This window comes from Ursus arctos, unplaced genomic scaffold (genome assembly GCF_023065955.2).
Source record: "Ursus arctos isolate Adak ecotype North America unplaced genomic scaffold, UrsArc2.0 scaffold_9, whole genome shotgun sequence".
Lineage (NCBI taxonomy): Eukaryota > Metazoa > Chordata > Mammalia > Carnivora > Ursidae > Ursus > Ursus arctos.
Genome location: NW_026623111.1, coordinates 11,351,882 through 11,376,534, shown reverse-complemented (window position 1 = coordinate 11,376,534; position 24,653 = coordinate 11,351,882). Strand labels below are relative to the sequence as shown.

Here is a 24,653-nt window from a genome sequence, read left to right as displayed (position 1 = left end):
TCATTAAAAGCCGTTAACTTGATTATTTTATTTTGCTTATTTATTTTTTTAAAGACTTTATTCATTCAAGAGAGACAGAGAGAGCACATAAGCTGGGGGAAAGCCAGAGGGAGAGAGAGAAGCAGACTCCCTGCTGAGCCAACCAGGAGCCCAATCTGGGGCTCAATCCCAGGACCTGGAGATCCAAGTGGAAAGCAGACGCTTAACCATCTGAGCCACCCAGGTGCCCCCTCCTTGATTATTTTCTAACACAAAAGAAATATGTTAGCTGATAGGGCTTTGTAAATATATAATGCAACTAATATATAAGTGCAACAGAGAAAGAATCCCAAATAAGTACAATGCAAATAAAAATTTGGGAGCATTTTATTTAATGTGATGAATGTGCTGTCTTTATAAGTTCATTCTAGTCTGGGATATACCAGGGCAGTTCTCACATGTCTGATACACTATTAATATCTGTTTCTTTCTTGTGTGTTTAATTGGATTAAGTATTAAAGTACTAATAAGTAGTACTACAGTAATTCTGTTTTGTAATATACAGTCTTACTCTTCCAAAAGAATAATAAAGGTAATGTCTCATAAGCGTTGTTTAATGTTTATGAAAAATTAATGTTTTATGTTCTTTAATTTTCAAGTATAACTCAATTTTTGATTCAGGGTTTTAGAAAGCAAGTGACTCTATCCAGATATTTTTCTTGAATGCATCAAATGTTTTTTTCTGGGACACAATGGTTAAAAGGTTGAGACAGGACAGTAATAGTAAAAAATAGACAAAATATAGGAAACACTGTTTTTCAAGACATCAGGCAATGAAGGACTGAGCCCTCAGGGAGAGGAAACAAATGAGGTGAGTTCTATGATTGCTCCAGCTTACAGCCTTGAGAGTTTCTCTGCTACATCACAGGGAGGGGGAAACAGGGAGAGCCTGGTGGAATCTTTGACGAGAGAGCTGAGTCTGATAAAACCGATGTGTCGAGAGTTTGCAACACAGTACTAGAGAGAAGAGCTGAACAGAAAGAAAGCTCTAAAAATTTGGAAGGACCCTCCTTGAGTTTTCAGGTGAGTACTAATCAGTGCATGTAGCTGAGGACATTAGTTTCCTGAGGCCAAGGAAAAGACCACCGGAAATAATAGAGCATCTCAAAGAGGGCTGGCAATAATGGCTGTTCCCACAAGACAGACTGGAAAACCTCATCGTTCTCAGAGCATTGGGTAGAGTACATAGAAAGGTTTCAGCTCAGTTGTGGGGAATAATTTGTCCTAGGCTGAGCATGGTTCTGTCTTGCTTGTGTTTGTTTAAAGTAAGACCTGAAAGCATCAAACTGTTTGGAAATAATTGTCCTAGAACAAAGATTTATAGGAATGCAAAAATATCCAGTACCCAGAAAGATAAAATTCCTAATGTCTAGCATCCAATCAAAAGCTATCAAAGATGTAAATAAGTAGGAAAATAAGACCCATACTGAGACAAATCAATTGAAACTGACATAGATGTTAGAATTTTCAGACATTATATTGTAACTATTCCAATTGTTGAAAAGTTAGAGACATGGAAGATGGAAAGACAAACTTCTAGAGATAAAGGTGTGAAATATAAAACACCAGGTGGGAATAATGGCAGACTTGACATTGCAGAAAAGATTTCACAAGTTTGAAGACCTATCAACGGAAACTCCAAAATCATAAAAAATCTTAAAAAGCATCTAATACACTATAATAGACTAAGGAGTGGGGAAGAAATATGAAGAAACTTTTGAAGAAACGAGAGCTAAAAAGTATCTAAATATGATGAAAACTATAAATCCACAGATCCAAGAAGATCCATGAGTCCCAAGTACAAGAAGCGTGAAAAAATAGTACATCAAGGCACATAATTGTTCCGTTCCAATGAAAGAGAGAGAGAGAGAGAGAGAAGGAGAACAGAGGGTAAAGGCACTATCCAACTAATTTGGAAACAAGGTTAAAATATGAGGATGACATCAGATTTCTGTTAGGAGGAGAAACTGTAGAAGTTGGCATACCTAATGTGCTAGAAAGAACCTGTCAACCTAAAATTCTATCCCCAGAGAAAATATATTTTAAAAACAAAGGCAAGGGGCACCTGGGTGTGGCTCAGTCGGTTAAGAGTCTGCCTTCGGCTCAGGGCGTGATCCCGGCGTTATGGGATCGAGCCCCACATCAGTCTCCTCCACTATGAGCCTGCTTCTTCCTCTCCCACTCCCCCTGCTTCTGTTCCCTCTCTCGCTGGCTATCTCTTTCTCTTCAAATAAATAAAAAAAGAAAATCTTTAAAAAAAAAAAAAAAAGAGTCTGCCCTAGGCTCAGGTCATGATCTTGTTTCCTGGGATGGAGCCCCATGTCAGGTTTCCTGTTCAGCAGGAGTCTGTCCCTCTCCCTCTGCCCCCGCCCCCTGCTTGTGTGCTCTCTCTCTCTCAAATAAATAAAATATTGAAACAAAAATAAAAACAAAGGCAAAATGTTCTTTCAGACTAAAGGTGAAAGAATTCATCACTAGCAGATTACACAAGAAATGTTAAAGAAGTCAAGTCTTTTCAGGCAGCTGGAAATACACTAGAGACCAAAAACTGTGGTCTGCAACTTGTTACTTAATTGCCCGTAAGCTAAGAATGGGTTGTAAGTTTTTTAAAAAGACTTTATTTATCTATTTGAGAGAGAGAGAGGGTGCTCACAAATGGGGGTGGGGGGCAGAGGGAGAGGAAGAGGGAGAAGCAGACTCTTCACTGAGCAGGGAGCCCTACATGTGGGTTGGATCTCAGGACCCTGAGATCATGACTTAAGCAGAAGACAGCTCAACCAACTGAGCCACCGAGGTGCCCTGAATTGTACTTTTTTTAGGGGCCCCAATATTGATGATTATTGAAGCTGGGTGTTAGGTATGTGATGGTGTTCATTATACTATTGTCTCTTTTCTTTTTTTTCTATTCTTATATTTAAGATTTTCCATCATAAAATATTTTTTTAATCTACAGTACCCAAAAATATATTATCTACTGTAAATAAATCTAATTCAGTTTCGTGTGATGCTATATTTAGATGACAAAAATCCTGTACTAACTGATCTTGCAACATATATCCGACAAAGTGTTATGCAGTTCTCATCAAATTGGATTTTGAAATCTCTACAGACTACAATAATAAGTATTGCTTCTAAATATTCTGTAATAGTTAAAAAAAATAGCTAGAGTGCTGTCACTCTGCATAAGTTTTAATTAATTAGCTGAGACTTAAGAGTATACACAACATATCCAAACATGCTGAAAGAAAATATGTGCGTTCTTTTCCCTTCTGTCTCACGATGTGCTTTAAAGATGATAATAAGGTTTTATCAGGAACAATGGTGGACTGACTAAGAAATTAGACTGGGGACCTGAATGCATTTTCCCCCTTTATTTATCAATAATTTTAGCTTGTTTCCAAGTAGCTTTTTAATTTTGGAGATCTTATGCTTCTATTTTAAAAATACCAATAATTTGATAAACCCACATATTATATTATCTTTATTATAATCTTCTGTACTTCTTTTTCATTTTAGAATGTAGCTTGAATAACAGTGCCTAGCTGGCTCAGTCAGTGGAGCATATGACTCTTGATCCTGGGGTTGTGAATTTGAGCCCCCCACTTTGGGTATAGAGATTGCTTAAAAATAAAATCTTTAAAGAGAAAAAAAAATAATGTAGCTTGAATGAAGTACAGATTTGCGTTTAAAATAACCATTTTTCTCCATATTGTCATTATTTTACATTCCAGATCCATCAGTTGAGCGCGAACACTGTTTTTACTTCACACTTTAAAAAACTTTTTTAATAAACTTTTTAAAAAGTAATCTCTGCACCCAACATGGGGCTCGAACTCATGACCTTGAGATTGAGAGTGACATGCTCAACCGACTGAGCCAAGCAGGTGCTCCTTCACTTCATCCTTTTTTAAATTTTTTAAAATATGGTTTGTGTACAATTTGTATTAGTTTGATTAAAAGTTACAAATTTGAAAATGTCACACTACACATGGATTGAACATCTGTAGCTGAAAATCTTGATACTTTCTGTCAGCAGCAGATGAAATGCCTTCATACATTAAGCCACAAGTAATTGGGTTATATTAACCAAACATTTAATTGTACAATTACTAGCCTTCCCAATAAAGCAATAGTTAAATTGACCATCTTATACCAGGAAAGCAAATGAGAAGGCAGCAAACTATCCTAGCAATTCATATTTTACTTATTACCTCCTTTCCATTACTTGTTTCTCCTAACAGTTGCCAAGGTTGATCCTGGTATTTGTGGCAATAGGCATAGCCCTTGCTCAGACTTTAAGCACGTTGCTCTGGCATTTTCTATAAAAAGATTTGTTGGTTTCAATTCACAATTAGCTTGTGGCCCGTTGTTTAAAAAAGCACTATACTATGCCTTTTAGTTTGCATTTAGAGGCAATATAAGACTTTGCTTAGTCTCATTTGAATGCAGTGATGAGTCTTTCCAGATCTACAGGTCAAATAGGAGGATACTGCTACTTAGTATGAAACTCCTAAAGAATCCAAGTTGTTTAATATGTGTTAAATAAAAATTCCATTTTAAGAGCGCCTAGGTGGCTCAGTTGGTTGAGCGTCTGCCTTTAGCTCAGGTCATGATCCCGGGTTCCTGGGTTCTAGCCCTACATTGGGCTCCCTGCTCCACAGGAAGCCAGGTTTTCTCTCTGCCACTGCCTGCAGCTCCCCTGCTTGTGTGCTCTCTCTCTCTGTCAAATAAATAAATAAATAAAGCCTTTAAAAAATATATTTAAAAAAACCCCTTCCATTTTAATAAATAATTGAATTCTTGTAGAAAATGCCAAATGTTATGTTAAGCACTTATTTTTTTAATAAAGTTTTTTAAAAAATTTATTTATTTAGAGAGCATGAGTAGGGAGGAAGGGGAGAGGGGCTTCCCGTGGAGCACAGAGCCCAATGCAGGGCTCAATCTCAGGACCCTGAGATCATGACCTGAGCTGAAATCGAGTTGGATGCTTAACCAACTGAGCCACTCTGGTGCCTGCTAGGCACTTTTATGATATTTTATCATGGATTGCCATAAAGACGTTGCCCATGACCATGTGGTGTTTAGTGAAAGAGCCAAAGAACCCGAGTACTATGACATGAATTCAACTATCCTTTACGCTTACCATGATTCAAATCAAGCATGGGATGAAATTTCTTGATTAATAGTTTGAATTTGTAATAGTACTAATATAATTTATAATTTCCCTTTAAATTGGGAAGTAGTCAACAACTAGTAATTTCTTTTTAAATGAGTCTTATTTAATACCAGTGACCTGAAAGCACTGCCCATGTTTAAAACCCTGATCTAGTTAGCAATTTGGGTGAGTTTTCTCCATTAATACCACATTGCCTAACAGGCTGCAGTTTCATCAAAATTACAGCAAACAACAAATACCTCATATATTTAAAATGTGAAGTCACATCAGTCTAAAAGATTTGCCTTACATGAACAAGATAACTAAATGGTTTGTGTTTGTTTGTTCATTTTATCCAAACTGTGTTTGTTGGGATAAATTCAGGGTGTTTTTAGTGCTGCATCCTTCTGTAAGCCTTGCTTTCCTCTTGGAGGCTGCCAAAGGACAGGGGAACAACCAACACACAAAACTACTGTTTATGAGTGGTTAAAGATGGTGGCGATTTTGGAACATCCTGGGCACTTCATGTCTATGAAATAGGAGTTGGGGCTCTGCACCAGCTGCTGCTTCTTGTGCTGCCTCTCCTCTCCCGGGGACTGGTGGAGGAGGTCCTTCACAAGGGTCATGTTCTCATGGGGAGGTTGTCAGCACGAGATAAATAGTCTTTTTGAAAAGAGTGTGTCAACAGGAACTTGAGGCAATTTTGTCTGCAGTGGGCCACAAGAAGAGTGAATCAGCTTCCTCTTGCTTCCGCCGAAGGGTTTGGCATGCGGTCATGAACGCTTCACTTGTGACCCAGATCCCTTTGGAGGGGTCCTTTGGAGAACATAGATGCACAAGTACTGTAATCAGAGTCCTGGCAACAGTCAAATGCCTCTCAGGTAAGAGCCCATGTTTTTTGTTTTTTTTCCTTAAATGCCAGAATTTCTGTGTAATTTTGGATTGAGGGCCAGAGAGTCTCATCCTAAATTTGTGTTCCTTTCCTCGGATAAACTTTAGCTCTTCTCAAGTGGCATAAAAATCATTTTTATTCCATTTAAAAACATTTGTTGTGATTTCGGTATGCACAAAGCTCCGTGCTAGGCAGAGGAGTTGGTGAGGGGTGTAGGAAAGGGGGAGACAGATGTAGCTTAGAGCGTCTACCTTGATCATTCCCTGTGGGCACTCTGGGACTCAGATAATATTAAGGACACCTGGCAGCCTGGTAGAGTGGCCCCATAAAATTTTCACCAGATTTGCTGTGGTAGCTTAAGCAAGGCAGATCATCCTAAGGGAAAAAGAAATGAGTTGAACCAGTACTAAAACCATTGTTGGAGTGAAGGAGGGATTCTGAATATGATGTACCTCAAATTCGTCCTGGCTCAGACCCCTGAGAGTGTATCTGGTCCCCAGGGAACTAGAGGCAACCCTACTTTAACAGTATTTTGCAAGGAAGAAAACACCTAAGCTCATGATGACCACCGGAATACGGGGCTCAGAGGAAGCATGGGAGAACCGCAGTGGCTCACGTGTCATGTGGGGCAACAGTGTAGCTACAGCGGGAGAGAATCTGCTACTGAGCATGTGGGAGACATTCCTGGGGCATCAGGAGTATGTTGCAGTTTGGTGGATTTTGCTGAAGCTACAGGTCCTGCACTTGCTGGAGGAGCAACGAGTCATTAAGATTAATATATTAATGATATCGTGACCTCATTTGTAGCTGTGGGCTCTTGGGGCCTGGGGAAATATGGTTATATAACGATGAACAAAAGTGTCCCCACTTTGACAGAGGGCCCACTTTAGTGAGGAAACAGACACGTTCATATCAATGAAAATAAAATGAAATGTACTTACCATTGTAAGTGAGATACCGCACTAGGTGCCTTATTGAACTGGACTTAGGGATATTTGGGTCTTATTCTGTAGAAATTGAGGTGCCAGTACATGTTTTTAACTAAGGGAGAGTCATTTAGCCTATCTGTGTTTTAGAAACGCTTCTGGGGGCGCCTGGGTGGCACAGCGGTTAAGTGTCTGCCTTCGGCGCAGGGCGTGATCCCGGCGTTATGGGATCGAGCCCCACATCAGGCTCCTCCGCTATGAGCCTGCTTCTTCCTCTCCCATGCCCCCTGCTTGTGTTCCCTCTCTCGCTGGCTTCTCTATCTGTGTTAAATAAATAAATAAAATCTTTAAAAAAAAAATAAAGAAGAAACACTTCTGACTGGTTGGTTTGGTGGAAGGATTCAGTGAGAAGAAGCTAAAATCAAGGAGACTGGGTATTCAATCAGAAGGTCAACTGGGCCTAAATTAGGTCTGCATTAGGGTGGCTAAAGAAGCGGGGCTGGATCAGAGATGTATAAGAGGACTATATATCTTACTAGATATTGAAGTGATGGAGACTGAGAGCTTTTAAAATAACTCAAAAATCTTTAGAGGTAGTATTTCTTTTTAAAACAAAATTTTTAAGTAATTTCTACACCCAACGTGGGGCTTGAACTCACAACCCCAAAATCAAGAGTCATGTGCTCCAGCCACTGAGCCACTGAGCCCATCAGACACTCCTAGAGGCAGTATTATGTACATTAAAAGATCCAGGGTCTGGGACTATACTGCCTAGATTTGAATCTTGACTCTGCTGTTCCAGGATTGCCTTGGGCAATTCATGCATCCTGTCCATCTCAGTTCATTCATCTGTAAAATGGGGATGATAATGGTACCTATACTTCATACAGTCATTCTGTGTGAATAGATACAATTTAATACCGAAGAAGTCCTTAGAGGAGTGCCTGGTACACAAGTTTGTTTGCTATCATTATTCTAGCTAAGGTAGGTGACTAGATGAGCAGCAGTAAAAGTCACTGAAATGAAAATACCGAGGATTGGAAACTCAGAGCACAGAGAAAATGGTGAGTTCATTCTTGGACATCCTGAATCTGGAGTTCCTGACCCATGATAGTCACATCCCGTTTGTTGAGTAGTAATAGAAATGAGCAGGGTTTTCCTTTTAAAAGTGCTTTGGTCATATGCCAGACAGTGTCATAAACTCTATACCTATATAATCTCAATTCTCACACAGTCCTATCAGATAGGTAGTATTATTTTCACGTTGTAGTTTATTTAGCAGAATAACGAACAGGTTTGTGGCTTAACAATATTAACAAAGGTCTCATTTCCAGGATGCAAAAGAAGTTCTGATTTACTGTGCTGGTGCTGAATGAGAAAGTAGGCCAGCTGAGATTTGAACCCAGACACTTTGATTCCAAAGCTGGTGTGTTGAATCACTACAATGGCTTGAACCATTTTGAAACCTCTGGCCCCTAATCTCTCTCTCTCTTTTTAAAAAGATTCTATTTATTTATTTGGGAGAGAGAGTGTGAGTGGGGGTAGGAGCAGAGGGAGAGGGAGAGAGAATCCCAAGCAGACTGCCCTGAGTGTGGAGCCCATCTTGGGGCGCCATCCCACGACCCTGAGATCATGACCTGAGCCAAAATCAGGAGTTGGGCACTCAACTGACCAAGGTACCGAGGCACCCCCTCCCCCCATTGATATCTCTTGATACTAGAGTCTATTAAGATATGGCATCCTATTTTATATGGTGTTGGATGTTCTATTATTAAACGTTTATTTTTTATAATTTATAATTTATTCTATGGCTATTTTTATAATTTATTCTATGGTTATTATGTGTCAGGCATCACACGTATATTGTCTTTAGTCTTCACAATACCCTATCAAAATGTTATAATCGATATTTTAAAGCAGTGGAGACTAAGGCTCAGAAACGTGCAGAAACTTGCCCAGAGTTGTATAACTGCTAAGCATGAGAGGAGAGATTTGAGCTCAGGTCTATTTATTCTTGAAGTCTGTACTATTATCTTGCAAATTCAGCTGTATTACGTTTAAGTATCATGTCACGTTTTGCAAATGATCCCGTGAGTTCCATGAATTCTTTAACCACCTCATCAAGTTCGAAAAACAGTTTTAATTGTGGAAGCATAGTAACGGGAATAGTATTTTTCAAATTTTCGTTTCATAAGAATCATATACAGAGCCTGAGACCAAATGTACTGAAAAGAATGTCCAAGGGTGTGTCTTAGAAATCACATCTTAAAAAGGACCTGATATGGTTCTAATGAAGGTTCTGGAAGGACCATGTTTTGGGGCGTGCTCCAAGGACGGAGTTGGTTCAGGTGCTCTTGGCATCTGAAATCTCTGGGTGAAGTCTTTTTTTTTTTTTTTTTGGATTAAAAAAAAAAGATTTCATTTATTTATTTGTCAGAGAAAGAGAGCACAAGCAGGGAGAGCGGCAGGCAGAGGGAGAAGCAGGCTTCGCGCTGAGCTGGATGTAGGACTTGATTCCAGGACCCTGGGATCATGACCTGAGCCAAAGGTAGACGCTTAACTGACTGAGCCACCTAGGAGTCCCTGGGTGAAGTGTTATAGCACTTTTATTGCCAGTACCATAGCTTATTACCTCCTAGTTATTATTTCAGATTTTCTATTGTTAATTTAGCTGATGGCAAGCACTTAGCTAAGAACCTTGAAGCAGTGTGCGCTCTGCCTCCTGTTCTGTCAATGTATTATTTCCCACTCCCTCCACCCCTTTTCATGGACGAAACTCCCAACAAAGCTGCATGGAAGGTCTTGTACTTCACAGAAAATGAAGTATGATAGATGTGTACGAGGAAGACCATTGCAGCATGATGAAAACATCCAACCTGGCTTCGAGTCCTACTTCTGCTTCTCTGAGCTTTGGTTCCAGTAAAATTGGGTTGGCAGAACCTACTTCACAGTGTTGTGAGATAATGTGGTGCCTGGTATAGAGTTAGTCTTTCAGTAATTGGCAGCTATCCTCAATGAGTAATACACCCTTGTGTTTAGAGAAGAAGATTGTAGAAGAACTATGCTGTATGCAAAGGGCGGGATATCATTTCTCATGAATTGGTTCACTTAGAGGCTGGCAAGATTAAATGCATGTAAATCTATAATTGTGAATGGAACTCATCACAGTAAAATGAATTGCACTTTAGTAAACTAATTACAGTTAAACTAGTTACACAAAGAAAATAATGATTGGGTAAAGGTCAACTAACTCTTGATAGACTTATCTGCGTGGTTGGTGACTGATTTCCCGTAATAGGTAAGCAGTTGTCTGGGAGAGTCCTTTTTGCATGTGTTGTAGATTATATGTATTAATTACTTATCACCCCTTATCCCTCTCAAAAGCGTCCCAGAAAGGGCAAGTGATTTGCCCAAGGTCCCATGGGTAGGTAGGTAGTGGCAGAAGTAGAATTTGAACTTTGGTCTATGTTTTATGTAATAACCAGGCTATTAAAAACAAAATGCTATTAGGTAATGGGAATCAGAGGTGTATCTGACACTCATATCTCTTTCTGCCTACATAGCTGTCAGCATTTAAAAATTTACCAGGAATTGCCTTATGTAACTTCAGATACTGTGTTTTGGGTTTATGAGGGTTTTTTAAAATGTCAGTGGTAAGGAGGAAGGAAACAGAACCGGTACTTCCCTAAATACCCCCCCACGCCCGCAGGGATTAAGCAATAGCCTGCCAGATTTCATCATTACAATAAATATAAGCCCGACAATTTACAGGAAGCTTATCGGTCCTTTCCTTTCCAGAAACTTGTGATGCTTTTCCTCGCTACATGGTACAATCAGCTGAGTCAAGTTGTCTTAAAGAGTAGCCACCTTTTCCTCAGGCCATAAACACTGCACCATCCTGTTCCATGCAAGGTAGCCCATAATAGGGCCTTTGATTGAAAGTCAAGGAGTTGATGTTGACTTGGCAATATTTACTGAGAACAAGGTAAGTGACACACAGGTGTGGCTAAGAAATGGAAGGCTCTTATCTGTTTGGAATTTTTGCAAAGAAACATTACGAACCATTATACACATTATATGTCCATATTTGTAATAAAGCAAAAATCTGGTCTTAGCATTATCTGAACTACTAATCTTTAAAAGGTATCCTAAGGACCGAGACTATTCTGTATTTGAACACATGTGGTTTATGGTTTAGCCCATATTGTTCAGGGTTACCTTGGCTTCAGTTCAGAGATTAAGAGCACCTATTAGTCATTTAGTTTGTTGACATAAACTAATGACAAAATTGTCTTTTGGTATAAGGTTAAGTGCATGTTGTGGAATAAGTAGACATAGATTTATATCCCTGATTTTCTACTAACTGGCTCTACGACCTTGGACAAGTCAATAACTGTCTAAACATCATTTCCTTTTTCTGTCGAGTGAGAAAAAAAATAAAACTTTCCACATACAGTAGTTGTAAGGATTACACATGGTAATTCATGTAGAGAATTTATAGTGCCTAGTACACAGAAAGACCTTAATACATTTTAATTACTACTTTCTTCTCTTTCCACCTATATTTTCTTTCCTTTATTCCTTCCCCCACTCTGTTTTTGCTCATCTTTTTATTTGTCTAATCTATCCCTTTTTTCTTTTACGCCTCTTCCTCTTCTCAGTTCTTCTGTTACCCTATGCCTTTGTATAAATTCAAGGAATTCTTTTTCTCATGTGAGACATCAGTAAGCTACCTCTAGGGGAGACAGGGCCATACCTTGAAAAAGGGAACAGTAAGTCGTGTCTGTATTCCAATCTGATGCCCTATCCTTTAGTCAGGAAAGGGGAGCATGTGTTCCAAAAATGCAAACTCGAAGTTCTGGAAAGGGATACTGAGACTCACTGCAGACAGAAAGGGCCACTGAACAGGAAAACGCCCAATGCCCAGTCCCACCCCTCCCCACAAATTTCTAAGACTTTTAAGAGAGTTAGCAGCACCCCTGGAATCCTGAGTGGCTTGGAGGCCCTGCCCAGGTGAAGTGGGTCCTATGTGCGTGTCATGCAGGAAGTGCCACAGGGGCTTGGTGGTCTAAGGAACAGAACGCAGCTAGAACTCACTGGAATGACTGGGACCATGTCTGAAGGATAGGACCATGAGGAGGAGATGTAGGCCAAGTTCTCCAGGCACACTTAGAGCAAGCATCCTTGTACTCTGGCTGTGAGGTGGGATGGACCTCAGACCCTGGGTATAGCTCTGGCATTATGGATCTAATGGTGATTAATGTTAATTAAACGGAAACCTTTAAAACAAAACAAAACCTAATTTTTTAAAAGATTATTTACTTATTTATTAGAGACAGAGAGCGCGCAGAAGCAGGAGGAGCAGCAGAGGGAAAGGGAGAAGCAGGCTCTCTGCTGAGCAGGGAGCCCCACGTGGGCCTCGATCCCAGGACTCTGGGATTATGACCTGAGCCGAAGGCGGACGTTTCACCGACTGAGCCACCCAGGAGCCTCTAATTTTGTTTTTCAAACACAAAGTTGGGGGAAATTTTTTGCTTAAATTTTGTTATTTATTTATTTTTAGAATTTATTATTTGAGTGAGAGAGAGTGCAACATGCAGGGGGAAGGGCAGAGGCAGAGGGAGAGAGACTCTCCAGCAGACTCCCCGCTAAGCAGGGAGCTCGAAGCAGGGCTTGATCCCAGGATCCTGAGATCACAACCTGAGCTGAAATCAAGAGCAAGCTGCTTAACTGACTGAGCCACCCAGGCACCCCTTTTGTTAGAATTTTAAGAAAAAATTAGCTCCTCTTTCCCCCAAATCAACTATAGTTCTACCACCAAGATAGCCATTATCAACATTGTGATATATTTCCTTTTAGTCCCTTATTTTTTAGAGAAGGGAGGGGTAGAGGGAGGGGGAGAGAGAATCTTAAGCAGGCTCCAGGACCACTGCACAGCCAGATCCTCAATCTCATGACCCTGAGATTGTGACCTCAGTGGAAAGCAAGAGTCAGACGCTTAACCCACTGAGCCACTCAGGTGCCCCCTATTAGCACCTTCTAAGTGTTATTTATAAAATATAATTATCATCAGATTGTAATATGCTCATTTCTGTATTTCTGACATTAAAAGTAAAACATACTGATTTAGCACTGGAGAGAATAAATACAAAAGAGGGAGGGAATCACCTATAATTCTTATCACTCAGAGGAGACTTATTAAAATTTTGCTTCATTTATTTCCAATCCTTCACATGCGTTCTGTAAACATGCTGTGGGTTATACTGGAAGTACAATTTTGATCCTGCTCTTTTCAATTAGCAGTCAACCGGACCCATTTCTCTAGGATCATTAAAACACTGTCCCTACCCTCAAAGATGCCTCCAGGCCTATGGGAAAGGTGATTGTGGGCCAAAGGGCAATATACGGAGAGAAACCAGAGGCAAAGCAAATGGACAAAACAGGTTAGAATAAAATTTTAAGATAAACATAAAATAGCTCTAGTGCAATTAGCACTGTTGCTACTGATGATAATCAAAAAATTTTTTTCCTTTAATAGTATTTTTAAAGATTTAAAATTTATTGTCTAAATTCTTTTAAAAAGCATTCTTATTAACAAATTTTTATAACTGTAAGAGCAATAGGTGAATGTAGTAAAATATTAAAACTGTACCAAAGGGTACATATTTAAAAGGTATTTAACTGCTTCCCATCCCAGAACCCCTGCTTACAAATTTCTACTTTTATTCTAGAAACATATTTTTTCTTTTTTAACACAAAAGAGTTCGTATTTATTTACAGATTTTATTTATTTATTCATGAGAGACACAGAGAGAGAGGCAGAGGTGGAAGAAGCAGGCTCCCCGCGGAGCAGGGAGCCAGATGTGGGACTCTATTCCAGGACCCTGGGATCATGACCTGAACCAAAGGCAGACGCTTAACCAACTGAGCCACCCAGGCACCCAAAGAGTTTGTATTTAACAAAGTATTCCCTACATTGTTTTTTTGTTTTTGTTTTTGTTTTTTTTTTTTTTAAAGATTTTATTTATTTATTTGACAGAGATAGAGACAGCTAGCGAGAGAGGGAACACAAGCAGGGGGAGTGGGAGAGGAAGAAGCAGGCTCACAGCAGAGGAGCCTGATGTGGGGCTCGATCCCAGAGCACTGGGATCACGCCCTGAGCCGAAGGCAGACACTTAACCGCTGCGCCACCCAGGCGCCCCCCTACATTGTTTTTTTTAACTTAGAAAATCTTGGTTTCATTCTATATCAGCAAACATGGATGTATCTTATGGTTTTTTAATAGCTGCATATTTGTCCATTGAATGCATGTGCTGTAATTTATTTATCTGATATGTAGTATCCTACTAAGGGACATCTAGCTATTTCCACAGTTGTTTTTTTTTTTTTTTGTCATTATACAAAAAGTTTTATTATATCTTTGTGACAAACTTTTCTTTCCATAGTGTTACAGGCTGCATGTGTTCCCCTAAAATTTATAAGTTGAGGCCCTCTCAGTATCTCAGAATGTGACTATATTTGGAGATCAGGCCTTTAAAGAGGTAAGTTACAATGAGGTGGTTAGGGTGGGCCCTAAGCCAATCTGACTGGTTTCCTTATACGAAAAGGACAAGGACATTAGGACATAGGCACAGAGGATAGGCCCCGTGGGGACACTGTGAGAAGGTAGCTATATGCAAGCCCACGGGGGAGGCCTCAGAGGAAATCAGAAGTGCTAACACCTCAATGTTGGACTTTCAGAACAGTGAAAAACTAAATTTCTGTTGTGTAAACTACCCAGTCTGTGGTATTTTGTTACGGTGGCCTAGCAAACTCATACACACAGTGACTCATCTGTAATTATATAGTGAACACCAATGGGGAAATAGCACTCACTATTTAAATTAAAAAAAGAAAGTAAGGGTTTGGGGCAAACTGCAGGCTATAGATATTTCATTTTTTGAAGGCCGTTTGCATATAAAATATCCTAAAGGAAAATGAAAAAAAAAAAAAAGAGAGAAAAAGAAAAAGTAGCATCTGGGATTGCATTTCAAGTCTGACTATCTTTTCTTTAACAGTGCCATCACCCCTTCTGAAACCCATACTTCTAAATCAGCCTAGCCTGCTGGGGCTATTTTGACTGACAGGAAGGACGAATTCTGGTACTGAGTTAGGACTGGGATTCCAACTGTTTTTGCAACAGCAACATTCTTTCATTGCTTATTTTCACAACTTACCCCCCATTGGGGAAAGTGCTGTGTCACTCACATAAACAGAGTTAAATGCCTTAGGTCTGACTTTCCTTGACCACTAATCCTTTCCAGGGCCCTCAAAACTAGAGTTGGAAAATACTAGCGAGGAGGCCTAATGTCATATTTTTAGGTCACCACGGAATGATTTGGCATCTTTTTTGCGCCCCCTGTGGCATGCAGTGTTTCAGAGAGAATGAGAGCAGGAAAGAAGGAACCATAGACACACCAGGCACCATACGATGTGCATTTTCCTTGCTCTGTTCATATGCCTATCCAGTCTCCTTGTGGTAGCTGATAGCTAGATGGTCTGTTAGAACTTCTCTGTCATCTACGAGAAGAAATCATAGATGATTAAACCGACAACCTTGGCCTTAGTAACCGTTCCTGATCAGCTGTAGTTGCAGGAACCTGTAATGACACTCCACTGATCAATGCCTTCTTTCTGGGGCTAAAGTTTAATGTAAATCAATCATTTATTCTGGATATAGTAGATAATTAATTGCTATACTACTCAGCATATGGAGCTAATGTTAACAGCCCCCTTCAAAGGGAAGAATGACCCACAGGATTTATTTTTTATCACTGTATTTCTTTCATTTTGTCATCATAAACAAATTCCCTGAGATGGCCAGAGTCCAAAGGGGCTGTTACTACTACTGAGCTGACTACACAGCTTCAAATTCTAGGTTACAGCAAAATTGTGTCTGGATGTATTTTTTTGTTGTTGTGAAACAATTTAGTGCTTGCTTCTGGAGGTACATAGGTGAACAACAGACACAAATAAGTATTTGGAAATAGAACATGGTGTATTAAAAGTCAGTTAAAATGAGGAAATTACAGAATATCAGGAACTTCCCTCATTCCTTCTTTTTTGTTTTTTAAAGATTTTTATTTTTACGTAATCTCTACACCCAACATGGGGCTCGAACTTGCAACCCCAAGGTCAAGCGTTGCATGCTCCACTGACTGAGCAGCCAGGTGCCCCTGTTCCTTTTTTTATTCAGTAGATATTGAGTACTAACTGGTATGACAGGCATTGTTCTAAGTGCTGAGCATAAAACAAAGTGCATGTTCTCATGGAACTCATTTCTCCATCTAACTGGTTCACCTGAGGTCTCATTCTACATTTTGAGACGGCTGGAGTGAAAGATCAGAATGAAGTAAAGAAATAGAGTGGAAATAAGAAAATGTCTTCTGGGGGATAATAAAAAACATAGAAGCAAAGCCCTGGTGAAAGAGCAGAGTTTAAAAGAAAGAAGGAGAAAGGGGAAGAGGATGTCAGAGATCTTAAGGCCCATATTTATATTCTATTACTTAAGCGTTATTCCTATTTCTCCTCCCCCCCCCTCCTCCTCCTCCTCCTCCTTCTTCTTCTTTTTTTAAGATTTTATTTGTTTATTTGACACAGAGAGAGAGAGTATAAGCAGGGGGAGCGGCAGGCAGAGGGAGAGGGAGAAGCAGCCTTCCTCACTGAGCAGGGAGTCTGATGTGGGGCTCGACCCCAGGACCCAAGCTGAAGGAAGGCAGGTGCCCAACCATCTGAGCCACCCAGGTGTCCCTGTTTCTTTAGGACAGACTGTGCAGAAACCACACAACTAATACAGTGCCTGGGAGGGTATTACTGGGCCGAGATTCATATGGCCAGATTATTCAGTTCCTAATTTGTGGGATGCTAGGCAATTACCAGAATGTCTTTAAGACTTAGTTTCCTACAGGACTACCTCACAGAGTTGTTATATTTAATAATAATAATAGCTTACAGGCTGTACTTACTATGTGCCAGGTGCTAATATAAGCAATTCAAATATATAAACTCTCTTAATTCTTGTAACAGTGCTGTGAGGAGGTATTTGTCTTAGCTCAGACTGCTATAATGAAGATACCACAGACTGGATGAAACAACTGAAATTTATTTCTCAGGGTTCTAGAGGTTGGAAGTCCAAGATCAGGGTGCCAGCATGGTGAGCGCCCTCTTCAGGCTTGCAGACTGCCATGTTGAAGGGAAGCATGCTCTAGGGACTCTTGGACAACAATCCATCATGAGGGCTTTAGAAGGGCAACAATCCATCATGACTTCATCTAATCCTAATTACCTTCCAAAGGCTCACCTCTTTATACCGTCACATGGTGAGGCAGGGGGTTCAACTAATGAATTTGAGGACACAAGCATTTAGTCCATAGCGATTTTGTCCCCATTTTCTATGTGAGGAAACGGAGACAAAAAGATGTCATGTAGCTTATTCAAAGTCCTGCAAGCAGTATCTGGCAAAACCAGGAATCTAACTTTATCTCCAGTCTGTGCATTAGAAATAAACAGACTCACTCTACTCCAAGGTTCTTTCTCACCTTCTACTCCAGCATTTCTTGAATATTCATCAAACCCCTGTATTGTCATGGAACTATGATAGATAATAGGGATATAAGGAGTGAACAGAACATAATCTGGTTCCTGCCCTCCTGCAGTTTGCAGTCATTAAGCAAATAACCACTTTCAGGTTCTTAGCCTTCCCTGTTTTCTCCCATTTCTCTTTGAGTCCATCAGTCCTCCAGGCAACCGGTTAGTCGAGAGTCGATCATGATTAGCAGAGCCCATAACAGGGTCTCTCTAGGTCTCGTCCATGGTTGGGGCGGGGGAAGTTGACCTGTGGGAAGAGACTGACCTTCTTGGCCGTGACCTTGTTTGTCTCCTTTCTCCCTGAGCCTTGGCTTAAAATGCAAGTATGTGTACCAAGGTTCTTCCCTGCACTAACCTTCTATGATAATCCGCCCCCCCCCCCCCAAGGCCTTTCTGACATCCCTGACCTGGTGTTCCTGTGCTTGAGGTACATTCCTGCCTCCTTGATCCCCAGGGCACATTCTTCCTTCCTTCCTTGGAGGCTCCAGAATTCCACACTGCCCTCCCATCCGGCCTGCCCTGGAGGAGATGGTGCCCTGCCCCCAGACCCAGGCTTGGCGCCCGCCAGAACACAAATGTGGCCAGTGTCCTGTCTGCTTCCGCGGCACCGTTTCTCCGTGGGTCCTAAGGTCTTAGAGCCTCAGACCTGGTCCACCCATTCGCTGGGGCCTTTGACCAGCGGGCAGGGAGATCGAGCCCGCCACCCGGGAATGGCAGGGGTCAAAGGGCAGCCTAGGAAGGCCCTGTGGGACACAGAACAGTCACCCTGGCAAATGGGCGTCACAGCCCGCGAGGCCCAGGCGGAGCTCTTGGCCTCAGCGCGGCCATTGTGCTCAGCTGCCTGGGCCTCAAGGTCTGGTGGGCGTACCGGCAGCGCTGAAATCGCCCCCAAAGTGACAGCCCATCCCTTCTGATACTGTGTTTGATGTTGTGAAACAAACAGGGTAAAGACTTGGTTTCTTTTCTCGGCAAGCGAAGGGGCCAAGGAACGAAGAGCGAAGGAGGTAAGTGAGAGCGCGAGTCGCCGCCGCGAGTCCGGTCACGTGGGCCTCGGGGACCGCATGGCGGCGGCCCGCGCGTCCCCGCGTCTCGACTGGCGGAGTAGGCCGGGCGCGCGCGCCGACGGGGCGGGCGCATGCGCAGGGGGGCGCGCCGCCTCTGCCCCGCGGCGAGGGTGTCTATGGAGAGGCGGCGGCCGCGGCTGCTGAGGCAGTGGCTGAGGCAGTGGCGATGGCGCCCTTCCCCGAAGAAGTGGACGTCTTCACCGCCCCACACTGGCGGATGAAGCAGCTGGTGGGGCTCTACTGCGACAAGGTAACGGTGTACGGGGCCTCTTGCTCCGGGCAGCGCAGGCCGAGAGGAGGAGCGGGCCGGTCCCCGGGCGGCCTGGCCTGCGTCGCGCCCGCAGCCCCCGGGGCCGCGCCGCGCAGATTGCCGCCTGCGCAGCTGTCAGCGCCGCGCTCGCTTCCCCGCACCTTCTCAGGGAGCCCGCGCCCCCACCCGGCCGGCGGCCTCGGACGTGCCCTCGGGGCCCGCGGCGCGACTCCTGCTCGGCTGCCGGCTGCGTGCCCCTGGCGGAGGGCCGCGCTCCCTGCGGCCGCGCTGGGCCTCCCGCCCCTGCCCCCGCCCCTTTAGGGAGAGGGTCTCCTTGGCGCCCCACCGACCTTCGGGGACCCCGGGCCGGCCACCTGCGCTGGGCTTCCTATCCGCCTGGGGCGGACCGTTCCTGCAGCTGTCCCCCGCCTCCCCCAGCACCAGCGCCCCTCATCCTGCTCCGGCCCGTTTGGGGGCTCCCGAGTCTCTCTGCAAACACCCATCCATCCCTCGGAACGTCTGGCTTGTTTCCTGGCTCAACGGGCAGCTTTCTCCTAACCGTGCTCGTTTTACGCCCTAGCTTTTCCCTGGCTTGATTTGGAAGAAAACCCAGGTTTCTTGGTTTAGGGACTGGAGAAGCTTCACTTTTCATTTATGGTTATCGTTTTCCTTGCAACTTTTATTGTCCTGGAGCATTTACTCGATGTAGATTTTTTTTTTTATGAGACCGCTCTTCTCTGTTGAAATTCTTAACGTGGGTTCGAATAAAAGGGACCGCGGAAAAAGTTGGTTTAACTGTGAGAACCTTTTTGGACTGTTAATTGGTGTGGCATTAAATGAAAAAGCACTTTTCTGGAGATGGTGCAGGGCCTTTTTAATGATTTTAAAACCGTATTAAGCGTACACATTTTTATCAGTTTTACGTTGGGGGTAGTCCACATATATCCTGAAAACTTCAGGCAGTCCTGTTTCGTGTAGAAATGAACCAAATAAAAAGCATTTAAACAACTATTGCTTAAGTATAGAAATCAACTTTGATGAATCTTCAGAAATTACATAGCATTAAGCAGAACCACTGTTGAGAGAGAAGGGTTCTTATAGCCCAGGGAGAGGGTTGAAGGATGCCCAGTGTTCAGTACTAGGCCACATTCAAAACCAACACTTTAAAACGCACTCATAACCATCTTTTTCCTCCCTCCATTTTGAAAATTAAAAAATACCTGATTCAGTTACAGGTTTAAACAGAACAGTCCAGGACAGTGATTCTCAACCTTGGTTGCTGATTAGAATCATCCTAAAGCCTGTTAAAAATCCTGATGCCCAAACCACTGAAAATCAGCCTCTCTCAGGGTGGGACCCAGGCATCAAGTATAATTTAAAGCTCCTGAGGTGAGTCCAGTGTGCAGCCAAGGGTGAGAACCATTTATCCGGGAGAAGCGTGAGGAATGGGGAAGCCGTACCTCAAGCTGTGTATCCCTGAATTTTTTGAGTTAGATTGTTGTAGTGTTTTTAACCTCCTCTGGCTTTTGAACTTAGTTATTGTTATAGTATTCATTAATTGCAGGAAATTTTAAAAACGGGAGGTTTTTTTACTTTCTCAAAATTGGAAAGGGGAAGTTAGGACTGATGGAATAGGAGGTCATCTCTGTAGTTTAGCCTGGAGAGCACCTGAAATTGTTAACGGAAATTTTTGTGCATGTGTACACTTTCCTAGGGAGTCTGTGGCTTTCATCAAATGATTGTGGCTCTTGCATAATAAGTAAGAGTCACAGTTTTATTTAGTTATGTGATAGACTAACCAGCCTCGTACAGTGCCATTTTAAAAAACAGTACCTGAGTCAAATGAGATTCTTTTCAGTAAATGTTTCCTCTTGCAGTAATTAAGAAAGCAGTTTCAATTTGACATAGCATAAGTCAAAATTATCACTGATTCTTAATTATATGTAGTTAATGAGATTGTTGTAATATATTCATCAAGGAGATTAAAAGTCCAATTTTCCAAGTCGTGGATCAGAGACCAAGGTGATAGGGGAAAAAAAGTGTATGGGAATTCTACATCCAGATTTCTTCTTGATACTAATAGCTAGTGGAAATCTCTCCTAGGAAGTCCTTTGGGAAGTAGGTTGGAGAAATAAGGTTTAATGCTGGCTGAATAATCTTAAAGGACTATTTTTTTATTCATTTATCATCTCAAATTTTGGCTTCACTATCTTTCTATTGTAAAGACCATGGATATTCAACCCAAATAGCCTACAGTAGAACTTGACAAAATGAGAACTAGATTTTGTACTCAAACTAAAAAGATACAAGGTATGTTATTTCACTGTATTCAAAGTGTTGACTCTGAATGTCCAGTATTTGTAAAGTGGTCAGTTTTATTTCCAGTATGAAACTTTTCATGTACAATATATTTTAGAAGCATCCATGTATTTACTAGCATCAGCTCATTTATATGCTTAGACTGGTTTACTTAAAATAATTTATTCTTGTAGGCCATTTTAAATATTGCTGTGTAATAGCTAATTTAATCCTTTGCTCATGGATTTCCTCTTACATTTATATAAAGTTTTATGGAAAGATTTTTCAGTGTTACCTGGACAACAGTCCCTTGAGGTAGGTAAAGGAAGGGGTATTTCTCTTTTATAGCTGGGGACTTGTAGGCCCAGATTAGCTAGACCCAGTTTACATAAGCAGTTAGTTACAGATCCAGATGGAAACCCAGGTCAGGATCTTGATTTCTAGTTTAATTTTCTTTGAATAAACCAGAGTAGGGGCGCCTGGGTGGCTCAGTCGTTAAGCGTCTGCCTTGGCTCACGGTGTGATCCTGGCGTTATGGGATCAAGGCCCGCATCGGGGCTTCTCTGCTGGGAGCCTGCTTCTTCCTCTCCCACTCCCCCTGCTTGTGTTCCCTCTCTCGCTGGCTGTCTCTTTCTCTCTCTCTCAAATAAATAAGTAAATTCTTAAAAAAAACCCAAAAAAAACCAGAGCAGTTTCTGAAAAATTTTTTTGGTTAACAGCTGTTACGAAATCTTCTAATTCACTGACCTTCCAAATTGGGTCGATGTTAGTGAACATTTCATTGGATGACATCCTTTTTCCAGTTTACTCCAATTCTTCAGTCTTTCCTCTAGTCCTCAAAATTAATTCTGCCAGTAAGTGTGGCATCTCTACTGTCCGTCGGCCCTGTGTTGTGTCAGTAGCTTGCATTGGCGATGTGAGATGTGGAGTTTACAATCTTGTATTTGTGTGAAGGTGGAAATCCAAAAGCATATAGTGGGAGTAAAGGGAAGTATACAGTTAGCTGTACATTAAAGTGTCAGGAGTGGTCTTACAGTCTCTTTGAGCTGTGTTCTGAGAATAAAGTAGGTGGTGGTTTTAAGGATGCGTGTAATACAGAGATTCCTACACTTACATATAAGCCAGTTACAGAAGTTTGAAGTGGTGGAGGCTTTTATAGAGTGCCCAAGTTTTTCAGGTAAGGATATTAAAAGTGCCATTTGGTTATCATATTATAAATAAAGGACATTTTATGACTGAAGTCGTAGAAGGGAAATAAGCTCATAAGAATTGGGATAGATTATTTTTAAAAATTGAACGAGTATAGCTTTATGAAGAACTTCATTTTCCTTTTTTTCTCTTTCTGCATACCTATAAAACTGTTGTTGGCTGGCATTGGGAAGATTGGTTTATTAGAATATTGAATCGAGAACTAGGAGAGGAAGGAAAAGGGAATTTAATGAGTTTTTACTACATGCTTACGTTATTTTTTTTAATCCTCACAGGAGCCCCATGAGACAAGTATTATCCATCATTTGAAGATGAGGAAACAAACTTAGTTGTTAAGTAACTTACCCAACTCAACTAGTAATTAGGAGAGCCTGAATTTTAATTAAAGGATTCCCCCGCCTCCTGAAGCCCATATTTTTTTGTATTACCTTACTGGTTCTGCTCCTTATTACTTGTTACATGATTTTATTCAAAACATTTCCCCTGTGGGCTATATATATATATATATATTTTTTTTTTCTATTTATATAGTTAGTTTGACCAGATAGTTAATTGAGGTTTGTTTATTGAGTATAAATCTCCCTTGGTTGAATCAAAGCGTTGTTTGGCTGAGTAGATAAAAAGTAAAATTTATGTGGGGTAATAGTGTTTGGGTTTTTGTTGTACGATTTTTCATATCTATTTTTGAACTTATCTAGTCTTTAAGTCACACAATTTTTTGAGTCAGTTTGAAGCCAGGCTGTAAGATTTTAGGTTGTAGAGTGTCTGAGACAAAGTTAGTTATAAATCTTTTTAAAATACAGGAGATACCATGTATGTCACTGGTTGTTACTATTTGTTATGTGTGTCCTGTTCTATATAGGTTCATTTTTGAGTTTGTCAAGCATCAGAGTATACAAGTTTATAGGTCATTTAGGAACTTTTATATCTTACTGTAGCACAATGTTTTTCATAGTGTGTCCTATAATCCATTAGTGGGTCATGAAATCAATTTTGTGGGTCAGAAACAGCGTTTAAAAAATGAAATGGGAAGAGTAAATATTGGAGTACATCACAGGGTAGAGAGGGAAATAGTTTCCTGAAATTTGTTTGAAGTATCTGTGATGTGTGTGTGTCTAGGTTGCACTATATTTCAGACTAAAGGTCATGGTTAAGCGCGTTTGATAAACACTTCTTTAGAGTAACATTTCTCAACCACAGCACTATTGACATTTTGGGCTAGATGATTTTCTTGTGTGGCCACTGTCCTGTGAATGTTTAGCTGGATCCCTGGCTTTTACCCACTAGATGTCAGTAGCACTTCTGCAGTGGTAACAACCAAAAATGTCCTTGCTCATTAGTTCCTGGAGGGGGCGGATGGGAAGGGGGGCACAGAACTGATCCTTGGTGAGAACTATTGCTTGAGAGAAAGCATTCTTTCAGTTTACTCTGTTGGATGTGGAAGGATAGCTTTATGATCGGGAGTAATACTGTATCTTGTGGAAAGAACTTAAGTTTTAGACCCTAGAGATTTGATCTCTGTTTTGTTGTCTACTAGTTGTATGGTGTTGGGCAAGTTATTTTTTCTGAGCCTCATCTTATCATCTATAAAATGGAAATTTTAATACCTACCTGATCTAAAAATACTTAGTATAGTACATAGTGCATCATAGTCCTCAATATGTCACAGATAATAGTGTCTACGTTTATTTTTATCTCAATCAAGTTTGTATGTTTGAATAACTTTGCAGAGGCCAAAAAAATTTTAAAAATGCATATAAACAAATTTTTAAAAAATTAAATTGTACGTGCTCTGGTTATCTTTTAGCTGCTAAATTTAATGACGTTTCGGTACCAGGTTGAAACAGTTGCTCATTTCAAGTGGAGATAAAGTGATTTGGGTGGTATAGGACTTTTTTTTTTTAATGTTATTTATTTGAGCTGGAGAGAGCATGAGCAACGGGGAGGGGCAGAGGGAGGGGGAGAAGCAGACTCCCTGCTGAGCGGGGAGCATGGTTCAGGACTCAATCCCAGGACCGTGGGATCCTGAGCTGAAGGCAGACGCTTAACCAGCTGAGCCACTCAGGCGTCCTAGTATAAGGACTTTTTTTTTTTTTTAATATATATATATTTTAATTTATTTGAGAGAGAGAGAGAGTGCGCGCGCAAGCAAGGGGAGTGGCAGAGGGAAAAGCAGACTCTGTTGAGCAAGGAT

The 24,653-nt window shown here is 41.3% G+C and overlaps 1 protein-coding gene and 1 pseudogene across 7 annotated transcripts in view; one reads left to right on the top strand and one right to left on the bottom strand.

Moving 5' to 3' along the window:
* Positions 1 to 5,545: 5,545 nt before the first annotated feature.
* On the bottom strand, positions 5,546 to 5,820 carry LOC113266720 (40S ribosomal protein S27-like; annotated as a pseudogene).
* A 30-nt stretch (positions 5,821 to 5,850) lies between these two features.
* The window catches only part of FBXL5 (F-box and leucine rich repeat protein 5), a 54,149-nt gene continuing 35,346 nt past the window's right edge, over positions 5,851 to 24,653 (top strand). For 2 of the 7 annotated variants that reach the window (XM_026514434.4, XM_048211970.2), the window contains exons 1-2: positions 5,851 to 6,075; positions 10,811 to 10,997. Coding sequence is in view for 2 of the 7 variants with exons in the window: in XM_026514438.4 (XP_026370223.1) it covers positions 18,869 to 18,952 (84 nt within the window). In the remaining 5 variants the exon portion in view is untranslated. Of the gene's footprint in view, positions 6,076 to 10,810; positions 10,998 to 13,312; positions 13,456 to 18,429; positions 18,643 to 18,752; positions 18,953 to 24,653 lie in introns of those variants that run through there. The other 5 variants (XM_057309755.1, XM_026514436.4, XM_057309756.1 and 2 more) reach the window with 5 other exon arrangements.